The following is a 14,505-nucleotide window of genomic DNA, read 5'->3' as shown; positions in this document are numbered from 1 at the left end:
AAGAAGGGAATGGAAAAAAAACTAAACATGAGAATAGCGACAACCCCAGTGGCCCAAAATGAAAATGGGAAAAGAACGAAGAAAGGCTGGCAATTGTGCGAGCAGCTGAGACGCTGAATGACTTCGAAAAATACTACAAAATATAAATTTGATTTATTTATTTAATCCAAAATGAAACAGCACTCGATTCGAAACGAAACAATGAAAGAAACAAAAATTGGTATCGCCTTCGCCGGATTACTAAAACCGTCAACCCGATTCGGTTAATAATAGTTACTCAGCCATCGCACGGTGATTGTTTTCAATTTTCCGATCGGTTATGGATGTTGTTGGTGCCGCTGCTCTTGTTGTTGTTATTATTGCCATCGCTATTGCTGGTGGCGCTCATATTTTATATTGGTGTGGACTTGAGTTTGTTTTCTTTTCGCATTATTACTCGTTCGCTCTCAACCGTGCCACACACACACACACACGAAACAATCAATTCTACATATCGAAATTGATATGTCTACCTTGCTTATCGAATACCGCCCGAATAACCAATAAATCACTTGAGCAAATTGAAATCACTGCAAATCGAAAATTCAATGCATGTGTGTACTCTGTACTGGCATCCGATCGGATGGCACAAGAGAGCGAAACGGAGCAGAGAGCGATAGAACGGTAAGAGAAGCGAATGGGTAAAAAAAAATTGTAACGACAAACAAGCGATAACATTCCTGTGAATTATGGCGATACAAGGTTGTAATCGATGTGTCGTACGCTCTTCTCTCCACCAACACTACCTTTAGCGTCCCTCTCTCTCCCCCTCGCTTCGAACTCTTGCCAACAAACACTTCAGTCGAAACGAGGTATTTTGACACATCCTGGAATCTGGAATCTCGGCTACCTCTCAATATGTTAATGTCATCAAACTCATTGACACCATTGCATACTTGGAATTCTTTCAATTTACAATGAATGAAATTGTAATGCGTGTAGAAATCGCATGCTTGCAAATTCAACGATGGCTGGTTGTATTATCAAAATTGATCGACGAAAAAGAAGAAGAGAACAAAAAAAAAACAAAACTTCAGTTGTGAATCAATCATTTGATTTATCCGTAAATTTTTCTCTGCGTTAAAAGCATGGTGATTTAAAATTGATTGAAATGGCTCAACTGATGCAATGCAATCGATAAGGGCAAATTCTTGCCATTCTGTGTACAAGTTCATTTCTCTAATATGTATTTAAAGCGTGCGAGCTCATGGACTCGTGATCATATTTGAACAAGTCTATCAAATATTTGACGTTTAAGCCGGAAAACAAGGGCCAAACATTCAATAATGTTGCGCATACATTACGCGAGCAAACATCATAAATTAATATATATGGGTTGCATTTTTTCCATGTGTATTAAATAAGAACGATGACTATTGTGTCTATTCCATGGTATGGATACGATTTCATATCAAAGATGCTAATGCAATGGGCGGCCATTGATAGTAGTCGATGAAAATTGTACAAGCGTAATAAAGGTAAATGTCAACAATGCTGGTTTCACATAAAGCCACACTTAAATATTTGACACACAGTTTTTGGTCTTTCCTAATTTGATTTATTTTTTAATTAAATGATGAGTGCTAAATAATTCAGATGGAACATCACTTCACTTACTGTTCCCCTTTTTTTGCACACAATCATTCACACATCGATACGGCAGTGGTGCGATGGTGGTTGTGTTTAAATGTGCGTGTGCACAAAACAATGGCCCATCATTTGCCCATATATTTGACAGCCAATGTGGTGTAATCATTTGAAAAGTGTTAATTAGTTGAATTTTCCCTGGCTTCGGTGCTGTTGTTAAATTTCGGTGTGCGTTAGGTCGCGCACATGAATTGGGTAAACCGAACGTAAAAACGCTTCTTTCTCCCACCATATATTTCGTCATAATGATACATGAGCTGTTCGCATATTCATTTATTCATAAAAGTATAATGCTAATATCAGTGCAAATGCCATGCTCAAGAATGACAAACACATTGAGCTCAGAGCGTAATTAGTATATAATATTTTGGTATATGTGTGCGTGTTGTGGTGCGTTGAACAGTGTGGGTGACCATGTTATAAGTTTGGTTGGATTTGACTCATGTTGAGATGGCTCAGCACAACTTTGGATCACACACATAAATACACATACTGAAGAAACACCCAACAATAAACAGTGTAAGCTTTTGGGCTTGTAAATGGCAGAAGTAAGATTGTTGTTTGCATCCACACATTCAGTTATGTCCCGCTAACTATTCTCACTCGCCATCGTATTAAGGCACAATACACATTTTGAGTTTATCACAATAAGAACGGCTCTCGAAAGATTAATCTTGGGGATTATGTAACGATGTGAATGTGGATGTGAGCTACGATGTTTGTATGCAATTGTGAGTGTGTGTGTGTGTGTGGATGTGGATGTGGGTGAATGGATGGGAGTAATGGATGCCCGAAACACTTTTACTTGAGATAGGCAGGCAGTTTACACCTGAGCCCATCAATAAATATTTTAAACACATTGTGCCGCAGGTGAATAATTTTAAATGGTCAAAGCGTACATAATCTAAATTTTCACCTTTCATTCTTCAACACGGACAACAACAACAACAACAACAACAACAACAACAACAACAACAACAACAACAACAACAACAACAACAACAACAACAACAACAACAACAACAACAACAGCAGCAGCAGCAGCAACAACCGGAATAGCGAACCTGTAAATCGCATTTGCCGTTATGCATTGTGTTTCTCTTCACCTTTTTTTCTCTGGTTTGTGTTTTGTATGTATGGTATTTCCGTTCGTATTTTTTTTCCAACACGGCAACAACACACAAAGATTTCTTACGCCATACCAAAACCACTGAAATTATTTTACACATTTTACAAGCCATCGATAATGCCGTTTGGAATTTCACCACATATGCTCACTCCAAAGTCGGAATATTCTTATACACTTATAATGTATTAGTTGTTGAACAGTCAAGCTATTGCATACTAGTAGCGCCTCTAGTGAGTTTTGCAAAGAACTACCGAGAATAAAAGCGACAGCATTCAAAACAGATTATGATGAAATATCATTCGTGTCTGTGTGTGTTTGGTTTGTTGTGTCGGTATTGGTGTGCTATGCTGCACTATGTGGGTTTTCACGCGAGTTACTGAAGGTGGCGGTACTAATTCATTTGTACGAAAACTTCAACATTTATTATGAACTGATTCCTGATATTGGCTCACCCGCTTAGTGTTTTTGACTTAAGAGCCAACAAAAAAATACCGAAAAAGAATCACATACAGCAACATCAACATCGATGACGATGTCGACGACGATGGAAAGAACAATGTATATAGAAAATTGTCGATAAAGTCGACAGCGAAACATCTTAAAATATTCAATGTAATACCATTCCTCGAAGCCATATAATTAGTCGTTGGCCAAAGATAACAACTATTTCGTCCAAATTGATAAATAAATAAATAAATAGATGTTTTTAACTATATAACATCCAAATTCTGCCCACAATATTAACATACAGCTAAATCATTATTATCGATCGTGGTCTTGTACTCATTTCCATTACATACACACAAACATACATACACATGCCATGCACTACGATCGAATAATATCCTACGACCTTATCCGGTGCGTATGCATGTGTGTTTGTGTATTGGCAGTTTGTTTTATGATTATGACAAAAATGGGAATAGTTTTTGATAAAAGTTCTGAACATTGTTGTTTACGGTAGTCGCTTTCGTATAATTTATGTGTTGTGTTTGAAGCAAAGCGTACATTTTCATGCTCTAATATGCATGTGATGTATATATACGCAAAATGTTAAATGAATGTAATTTGTTGAAGTTCATTATTTTGGATAAATTTTGTTAGAATAAATTTTAATTAAATCCGCATCCTGAAACATATTTAGTTGGTAAGTTTTGCTGAAGGGAAATCGATAAGTGATGATGCGTATGCGTTGCGTAACAACAATACCACCGTCCCTGACTCGAAAGAGTGAGAGAGAGAGAGAGAGAGAGAGACACAGCTATAGATAAATAGATGGGATCATATATAGAAAATTCTCTCTCACCAGTGTCAATGGAATGGGAAGGGTGTTGTTTGGCACGCATGGCAACCATCATATCATATCATACATCAAAACATACATAACAAAATGGCAATGAAAACGGCATCAAATTACTCTTTATTGTGATAATTTAAAAGTCTAATGAAGGGGTCACTTACTATCTTTGACGCTTGCTGCGAAATCCGAAATTAATGTCAGCAACAGTAAAGCTCTTGCCGCGAACCACATGATATCTTCATTGACGGTGGCTGTTGCTGAAAATGATGATAACGGTGATGACATTACATTTGGTAGCTAATGATCACAATTCACAACTGAACCGCACTACTACTACTCCCTCTCCTTCTTCTTTCTTCTATTTTTTTTTGATTTCTATTTTATTTCACTCGATTTTTGGGCCACCATATCAATTGATGTTTGTTGCCTGCACGCGTCTCCAGTGCGATTTGAGCTGTGCCGTTCACTTTTGGACAGAATTCTCTCTATCTCAATATTCTTGGTTCTTTTTGCGTTGTTGTTGTTGTTTATTTTCTCTGCAACGCTCTCTTTCCGTTTTCGTCCGACCGACCGATGATACTCCGAATTAACCTTTTCTATTACTCGGCAATTTTATATTATTATCATTATTTTATTGTATTAATGTGATGATTATTGTTATTATGCCAGTATGATTATTGTGTATTTCAATTTATCTTCTTCTTCTTCTTTTGAAGGGGGATTTCCCGCTTGTAGGACTCTTGAACTTGGACTCGCACTCACCGCACTTGAAACGCACCAGTTTTCTTCACCGTTATTAGGCATTAATTAAGCTCTCACCACTCTTACAAATCCCCAACATTCTGTGCTTCTCTGCTTTTTCCTTTTCTTTTTTCTTCGCTTTCGTTTTGTTCACTTTGACCGGGCACGGTTAGTCTTTTGATTTAATTCAAATCACCGACAAACAATTTAAAAAAGAAGATACGAACCGAACATAAAACGACTGAGCTTTTTTTTAGCAAACGAAACACCAGCAAAGAAATAATCTCTATATATATATAGGAAATGGTGAATGAAGACTGAGAGTACTTGTAATATCACGGTACGATGAAAATTTAATGAAGCGAAAACAATATGTTGCGGTATTTGTTTGCTTCCTTGCGTTCTTTTTTCTTCTCTTTTTAGTTTTCAGAGATGGCGCTGAAGAAAATGGGTTTTGAATGAAAATCAAAATGGATCATTTGTAGTGGGCTCTTATGTTATCCCGCCACAATTTGTGTGTGAGTTCACAGTTCACTCCTCTCTCTCTCTCTCTCTCTCTCTCTGTCTTTCTCTCGCTCTCTGTTTACGGCCACGTAATTTCCCGAAATCGTTCTCGCATCGCTTGCGCGTTTGCCCTTCTTAAAATTACATTCGCATTTGATTTCGTGTTATTATCCGTTGTCTTGGATTGATTATTTAGTTTTTAATTGCTGTTTCAATAGTTTATCGAAATCGGAAAGGGCGTTCAGTTCGATCAGTTGCGGTTTGATTGGTGTAATAAGCTGGAAATAGAAAGAGAAAAAAAAAGACAAAATGAGTTTAAAGAAACACTTTAGAAATCGATAGCTAATAGTCGTTTAATAAATGTGGAATTTTGTGATGAGAGGGGGGGGGCGGTGATGGAATCGTTTGGGAGATATTTCTTTTTTTTAAAAAACAAAGGAAAAAAATGTGTGCTTTAACAACAGTAATGCGAGGTTTTGTGGTGCGGTTCTCATTTCTCTCTTATTGTCATGCGTCAGACTTTGATTGGGGAATTGACTGCACGTTTTATTCACGTAATTTGAAAAATATAACTCGATGTGATGATGATGAAAACCGGAAAACAGTATCCAATTATTTTTATTTCCGAATGTATTCAACTGTTACAGCATATCAGCGTTGATAAACATCAAATTTGGAGTGATAACGAGGTGGTGAGCTCCTCTCATGATAATGATGGTGTTGATCATTTTTTTTCTATTTTCCCTTAAAACCTGACAACTAGCTCAATTTTGACATAAATAAAATACACGGAGCACATTAGCCAAAATGAAAAGAGGCGTACGAACGAACAAACGTTTCGTTTTTGGTTTTTCTGTACATTTCCTCAAGATGATTGGCAAGGCTGACATAATTCATACACATATGGCTTTGTGTGTCATTTATATGACGATGAAGCTAAGCCATACACAATTGCACATTGAAGGAGCACGGGCACAAGTACGCTGTGTGCGCTATCCTGTTTTTCAGCACTACATGAAATGTAGAGATACTAATCTGGTATTTTTGTGAAACAACAAAATAGATTAAAAACAAGAACGCAGAGCGGAGCGAAACGACGCTCTGCGGTCTTGTTTTCTTTCTCCCTCTCTCTCTCCCTGTCTCGCAACAGTCGCAACACACGCACACGCATTACCACTTAGATACAACCACAAATCATTCGAAAATTCAGTGAATATAAATATTTTGTTGGTTATTTAAATTAGAAATTTCTGTGCACATGCAAATAACATGCGAAGGAATTACCAGGAGAAAGCTAACGCACAACCATACCCAATTATTAATAATTAAGAAATTTAATTTGGTTGTTATCTTAAATTAATGTGTACGTGAGCACGCGCTTTGGGAAGTTTTCTCTGTTTTCATCGTACAAAAATTGTGTACATCAATTTTAAATACACATATATTTGCAAAGATACACAAAAGAATCCGAAAAGTTGGGATTGCTGTGTTTTAGCTCTCGAGATCGTTCTCTCTTAAGCGCCAGCATTTGTTAGGTAGGATGGAGTGCGAGGTCAAGAGAGAGGAAGAGAGAGAGAGAGAGAGAGCGAGAGACGCAAAGATTTCAAGTTCTTCCAATGAATAATAAAATGCTCAAAATATATGTACGGTATGTATATGAAAAGGAGCTACTCTTAAATTACTAGGTAGCGCTCAAATTGCACCGTTCATACCCGACGATTTGTGTCCGTACGTGTATGTGTGGAAGACTGTATATATTCTAAAGCGACTTTTAATTGTGTGAGCGAAAGCTTAACCATATGATGATTATCTATAGCGCAGAATTCAGCAAATCTCTTTTTGTGTGCTTTGCCCGGTGTTGTGTTACGTTGTACTGCTTATTTGCGCTAAGCCATGCCCAAAAGAACGAGGACGATGACAACGACGACGACGATAGTGATTGAACAGGGGAAAGAAAAACTTTTGGCACACAATACCAATTACAGCAGCCCACGTGTATGTTGCTCATCAAAAAGTCTTTTCCGCACGATTCTCGCTCCAGAATCACCTCGAACGGACTGTTTAGTCGCTCGTTTCAAGTAGACTTGAAAGTGATGATGAAAATCGTTTCCCACATGAAGAGTGAGTGAAGCGCGTTTCTCATGTGCCCATAAGTATTTCGCCGATTTCTTTACACGTTAATCTTATGGCTGCTTTGTTTCGCGTGTGTTATAATTTATTGTTGCAATGGATGTCTACCCCTCACTGCCTGAAATTCATTTAATTTTAGCCAAATTTAAACTCTGTATGTGAACAAGCAGCACAGCAAGCAAGCGTTTATATATATAAATATGAGTGTGCGTCATCTCATCTCGTCCCATCAGTTCAGTGTGTATTTATCCCACATGTTTGGCCGCATCTTTTGTGCACCATTTGTCTTTCGCATTGCCTTCGTCTTAATTTTGGTTTTTTTCCTTCGCATTTCATTCCCTTTTCGTTGTTGATCGCTTGTTTGAGCCGTACCGCTTCGCTCTTTTCATTCGTGTGTCTCCCCCCCTCATACGCGGAAAAAAGAAGCACTCATATGGTTCCCATGGAGAATGCGATGTGGTGCGTTAATGCTCGCTACAGCCGAATTTCCATATCTGAATTTCGGCAAACTGATTTTACACATATTTATGTTAATTCACATTTATGTGCCTCGCGTTGATTATTTATTTACTTTTTGCGGTAACTCTTTGTGTGTTCCTCTCTCGCTCCCGTTTTTTTTTTTGGGGCTCGCATGTACGCTGATCTCCACAACAACCAACTGTACAATTCCACATTGAGCGCGCTTCGCGCTCAACAGCATAATGTACAGTGCTTTTTGGATGAGAGCAAGAGAACGAGCTTAGAATATGTATTCCTTTTTTTCCAACAGCAAAGAAAAAAAATTCCTTTACCCAACGCCATTTGGTTGCCGTTGCGTTTTACATTTACCGCACATTTTTGCAAGTAATGATTTCTAGAGCATCCAACATTAATTTTCTTACGTTTACGTTGAGCAAAACGTTTATTTATTCAGAAGAACGGCACTTGATGAATGATCTGAATTGCGAGCCAGGAGCGTATCTTGTTCGTTAATTGAGCAGAACAAATCACGTTTGAAAGTCTGCGTATGCCGAGAATGGGTGGGAATATTTGCTTCTGCTTATTTCTACGGCATATTTTGACGAATACCAGTTCAAAGGGAGCCTTTGCGATGATGCTATTTTTGTCCACATTTGTTCACTCTTCGATTTTTCTCTTTTTCATTTGGCATTTGGCATTTTCTGCAAATCAATTCTGTGTACTCGGTGCTCGGCCTGTTTAGTTTCATTTCAAAAACTGCAATTTTCGATCATATGAGACAGACCAATGTGAGAATATCTGTGCGCTCTAATGCTTGCTTACCAATAAAAATCATATAAAATATTGAATTTTCAATTTTGAACTAGCAAATGGCAGTTGCTATTGGCGCATTTGTTTCCTACTACTTTTTGATAAGACAGACAGAGAGAGAGAGAGAGAGAGAGAGAGAGAGAGAGAGAGAGAGAGAGAGAGAGAGAGAACATTCACAGACGGAAATCGATCCGTGTAAACAGAAATAAAGAAAAATGCGATCGTCTATAAATGACATGACAAACATTCGTCATTGCATCAACCGATTTCGTTTCGGTTCGTTTCTGTCTGCCTGTCTATGTACGTCTCTCTTTCTCTTTCTTTCTTCCTCTGTGTTGGTCTCCGATTGTTCCTGCTTCGTTGTGCCGTTCCATTCTTTGGCAAAACTGTTGGCAGTTTTATATTCATTGCATTGCTCTTCCTGACCCATTCAACCCACACTAGATACATTGCCATTGTTTGTAATGGAACTACGTATGCGAATATACATTAGTCGATACTCGACAATGGATAAACGATATAGAGCTTGGAAAATGGCACAAAATGCAGCACTCACACAAATAATTCACTATCTTTGCATGCCATTAAACGAAAACGGAAGAGAGTGATAAAGCAGAGGAAAGAGCCAACGAATTTTGTGTGTATGTGTTTTTCTTTCCTTTTCATTCTCCCATCGTCGTCGTCATCGACATCATTGTCGTGGCTTTTTTCTATATCTTCCAAAGCGACAACTTTTCTTTTGGCGCGTGTAGTTTGTGTCATATGGCAAGTCTGTTTCATGCGTCGTGAGTGCTCCAGCCTATCCGTTCGTTACAGCCATGTGTGTACTACTGCTGCTTCTGATTTCTACTGCATTAGCCAAAACGTTAGAACAAGTTTTACAATTCTCGCATTTCCATTGAGGTTGCAAGAGTGCAGTTTCCCTATTTTGAGCCATTTATTCTTTTTTCATTTCATTCACTCACACTGTCCCACCCTGTTTCTATCTCTCTCCCTCTCTCTTTCTTCCTCTCATTCGACGTCATTCGTGTTAGTTCTTCTCTTTTCTCTACATTTTCACTTCTTCCATATCACTTTGCTTTGAGCATGTGCTTTTATTTCTTTTCATATAATACCTCTGAAAAGAAATACGAGTGACATACATGATGCGGAATATGGAGCACTTTGGATTCTTCTACTTTTCTTTCGCCAACACACAATTTCACATCGTCGTCGTCGTCGTCGTCGTCTTTTATTATTCGCTTCGTTTTCGCTACACACATTTTTCTAATATATTTATGTATATCGGTCGATGCAACGACTTTCCTGTAGCTTTTCATATGTGTATGTGTGTGTGTGCGAAAAAGCAAGGGTCCATGAGCACATTTCCAACAATGTGTAATGGAAATGAGAGCAGAAAAGTTCGCGCGCGCGGCCACACATATGCATCAACGAGATTCGATTCAAACACTCATGTAGAAAATGATACACGGTCATAGATTATATTCCTTGCATTTCTTTCGATTCCTATTTTAAGCACTACATGAAATGTAGAGCTACTAATCTGCTATTTTTTCCTCTTTTTTTTGAAACAAATTATGGTGAATTTGAATTTTATGCCCATATTTTTTATTTAATTTAAAACCGGTGCACTAACGACAAATAAGTGCATAATATCTCAAAGCGCCAATCAAATTTTTATCATCAAATGTTGTTTAAAAATTACATTAATTTTTCGTATAATATTTTCTGAGGATTGACCAGAATTAAAGTGATTTTAGATTCGAAGCTCATATTATTTATTTAATTTAAACCAAAGGCAGTATATTTCAAAAAAGAAATTAAACCAAGATCTTGTAATTGATTTTGCAAATAAATATATTACTTCGAAGTTACTTTGATGAAATACATTCCATGTAGTGCGCCAAAAAATAGTTTGTTGTGAAACAACAAAATAGATCAAGTAACTAAAAACTCAAGAACGCAGAGCGGAGCGAAGCGAAGCTCTGCGATCTTGTTTTTTCTCTTCTTTTTCCCCATTTTTTCGTCGCTTATGTCAACGTCTGGTTCACGAATATCAGTAGGTAGTAGCATCAATTTTGAATTTTTCTACACATGAAGAATTTGAATAATGTTTAGTGAATTCCATTTGATTTTTTTTAAAGAGTTTGGAGTAAAACATGGTAAGAGAGAGATAGAATTGAATAGCGGGAAATGTCGGGCGTCGAAAAGAGAGTGCACAAAAATAGACAGTAAAGATTGTGTCGGAAGGAGTAATGCTGGAAGGCCCAAATGTGAAGGGTTTTCTTGTCGGTTTAGATTGCAGGTATGGTTACCGCTTGCCATGACGAGCGGTGAAATAAAATATGAAAAATTCAATATTCAATTTTGAATTGAAGGTGTTTCTTCGTTTCTTTCACAAATCTGGTTTTCGATTCGTTGTTTTTTGCTTCTTCTTGTTCTGAACGACGACGGTGATGGTGCGCGTGAGCGCCATCCTACTGACATTCCGCTGGTTTCCTTTTTACGAAACAGATTCACTGTTCTTATGCCATGGCATAAGTGAATTTTCTTCAGTGTTCCGGGATTGCATGCTCCTCTATCCACTTGTGCGTGTTATGAGCTGAACTTCAGAAATATGACACATGTTCCTTGAAAGTAGGAAATCTGATTTGAGCGGCATGCACATGGAAAAAAAGCACACACACACACAACCCGAATATAGGATGGAAACGAAGCGCTAACGCAATCCCATATGAACACTATAGTGCCTTTCGCATCACATACAACTGGAACGTTCAAAATGTCATGACTTAAAAAGCCAACTGAGTAATAAAAAAGAGCGAACAGATTTCGGTCGAGCGAACATAATGAAAACGACATATAGCGACCAAATCACAAAGGCAATACATAAAATACCGGAAAATAAGACGAGCAAAAAAATGTAGAATGCGTCATACGTAGAAGCACATGGCCTGGCCAACAGGAAACGACCATTTAAACAAAACATGTATCCTTATTTCAATCTGAGTTTTGATTCTTCCAGTGCCTATGTTTCTATGTTTAATTTCATAATTTCTCTTTATTCCTTTGAAATTGTCCACCCTTGTTCTCATCCACCATCCACAGACTGTGCTTCATGGCATTCACTTGGCCGGAAGAGTCTCCGAAGTGTATTTACATACTCTTCGAGTTCGAATTAAGTCGTGACAAAAAAGTCATTGTCATGATAAGAATCACATTGAATTCGCGAATGCGAAAGCTAAAGAGGTCACACCCCACTTCAAAGAATTAAGAAACATATGAAAATATTGCCTATGAAATGAGCTTCCGTTCTATTCCTCTTCTTTTGTTCCGGCAATCTTTTATCTTATTCCCCAAACCGTTAGCCCGCAAATGTTTCATTTTCAGTTAATTGGGTTACAATTTGCTTTAAATCAATAGTAGAGATAAATCGTTTCTTCAGATCATTATCAAACCGCTTGCGATAATTCACAGTACAATCAAATGATATGTTTTCAATGGCTTCAGCGACACAATTGTGCTGGGAGAAATTCAAATGAAAAGAAAAATGGCTAGGCCATTTAAAATGGTGCAATTCAGGGTATGAGCTGTGGCGTGTAAAAGTTCAAAAAATCATTTCTACTCAAATGCACAAATCCCCATTGCTCTAATTCGCTCAATTAGGCCTGTCTCAGTTATTCAAATGAACATGCGATACAGAACGAACTATACTATAGAATTAAATCAAGAGCCGCTCCATTGGTTTGAAAAATCCCCATTCACGTTACCAGCAGAGCTCCCTCAGCACTGCATGGATTTGTGTATAATGCTATTGCTTTTATTTTGGAAAACAGATTTTTCGAATGACTGCCAGTTAGATGTTATACCCATCGTATCAAATATGAAAATAATCAATTTTCAATAAACAAAATGCTCTGATTTCCATCTAATTCCACTTTCGATGGGAGTTATTCAAGTCAAGTCGATGACGAAAAACAAGACAGCGAAAAAAAGCAACAAAAACACATTGATCCTCCTTTTTTTGAACGACACTCAGGAACAATAGCAAAAATCATTCGAGTTCCAAAATAAAATACACATCTTTACTCATTTCCGACGAAACGAAACGGCAATGATATTCATATTTTATATATTTCTGTGTCTATTATAATATCACGTATAAGTAGTGAATGAAAGAAAGAAACTGGTTGACAGACATTGAAGTGTTATTTTGCTGTCTGTCGTCGCAACGTTAGCGATGCGATGTGCTTTACTCGAAACGCAACGCCTTTGAATGCCGAAAATTCAATTTGTGCGAAGCGGAAAAATCAATTGTAAATGTCGAATCTTAATCTACTTTATTTTACGGAATTTTCGTTTCAATCTTTCCTGAATACAACAAATTCATGTCTCATTTTCTTTTCACTGTTTTGTTGTTGATTCGATGCTCCAAATCCATGACAACTTCAAATGAATGCGGAATATAAGAAGTAAGGATATACAGAAACACGTCAAAGTTGGCGTGCGCTGATGAGTAAAAATGCGTTTTGATTTGGGTCGTTGTTGTGTATACCGTGCTCAGTAGCTAATTAGTATAAAAACGTTTTTGTGGCTTAGTGTGGGATAGAAATTCGTTAAAATTATATCATTAGCTGTTGTAAAGTGGCTAAATACTATAATAGAATATTCAATACACAATTTTGACCTACGATGACAACCAAATTGCAGTGGAATGGCTTCAAATTGACTCATTTCCAGGTAATTTTTCACGAGAAATCCGAATATACTAGTCTATGTGCACCAAAATTGTGGTTATTTTTGGAGATATTTCAAAACAAAAGTTGGCACAAATTTAGTGAGCAGTGACGGGGTTGACTTATGTCGACATATGTCCAGAGTAAAAGTTTCTTCTTTTGAGATATGTCAAACCGAAAGCTCACTAACCATTTTCGACTTTGTATGAATTTAAAAATCGATCCACCCTATTGAATAGGTCATTGCGACGCCAAAGTAAGCAGTGGTAATCTAGCGAAAAGTAAGAATTCTGGCCAAATTTCCCAGCTCGTTCCAGCATTATAAATCAAATAAGCGACTTCTTTTTGCTACACGGATTGAATCAAATTTGGTGATTATGGTCAACGAAATGCCGCACGGGCTGAATCGGATGTTAGCTTTAGCTACGATAAACGGACCAAAGAAACAACAACCGATCGCCCAAGTCGTTAACAATGAAATCATAAATACGAGCGGAAATAAACGAAAAACCAAAACTGAAAACGAAAATGAGAATTGATGCGAGGCTTTGCGAGCAAATTTCCACAAATTCAGTGCATGGCATCGAAATTAAAATTCGAATGGTTGGCCGCACAAGAATCGAATTAGTATGCAGCACCTCACACACACATTGTGGCTGCCATTGATTTAGTCAATGGATGCACTTCAAATATATTCAAATGAAGTGAAACAGCAAAAACCAACAACGACAACGACAACGACGAGAAAAAAGGGGATAGAAACAAAAACGAGAGCGACAAAAACGAAAACTAAAACGAAACAAAACATGAAAAATGAGAGAAATGTTTTGAAAAACCCAACCGAATTATCCGGAGAGTACACAATAAAAACATAAAAAAATATTTGGTATGCCGTTGCCGTTGTCGTTGTTGGTTTTTCTGGTCCTTGGTGATGACGATCGCAATGCAAGAGAGACACTGAGCGTGTGTGTGTGTGTGTGTGTGTGTGTGTGTGTGTGTGTGTGTGTGTG

The 14,505-nt window shown here is 37.6% G+C and overlaps 1 protein-coding gene across 1 annotated transcript in view; it reads right to left on the bottom strand.

Annotated features, from left to right (window-relative positions):
* LOC129579139 (protein turtle) overlaps window positions 1-14,505 on the bottom strand; it is a 197,877-nt gene that overhangs the window by 158,516 nt on the left and 24,856 nt on the right. The window contains exon 2 of the mRNA XM_055468813.1: window positions 4,277-5,638. Within this exon, the coding sequence (XP_055324788.1) occupies window positions 4,277-4,400 (124 nt within the window). The 5' untranslated portion in view covers window positions 4,401-5,638. The remainder of the gene's footprint in view (window positions 1-4,276; window positions 5,639-14,505) is intronic.

Source organism: Sitodiplosis mosellana, unplaced genomic scaffold (genome assembly GCF_009176505.1).
Source record: "Sitodiplosis mosellana isolate CC-2019 unplaced genomic scaffold, AAFC_SMos_1.0 Smas_scaffold_6226, whole genome shotgun sequence".
Taxonomy (NCBI): domain Eukaryota; kingdom Metazoa; phylum Arthropoda; class Insecta; order Diptera; family Cecidomyiidae; genus Sitodiplosis; species Sitodiplosis mosellana.
Note: the sequence above shows the minus strand (reverse complement) of the source record. Positions and strands in the feature narration are given on the sequence as shown.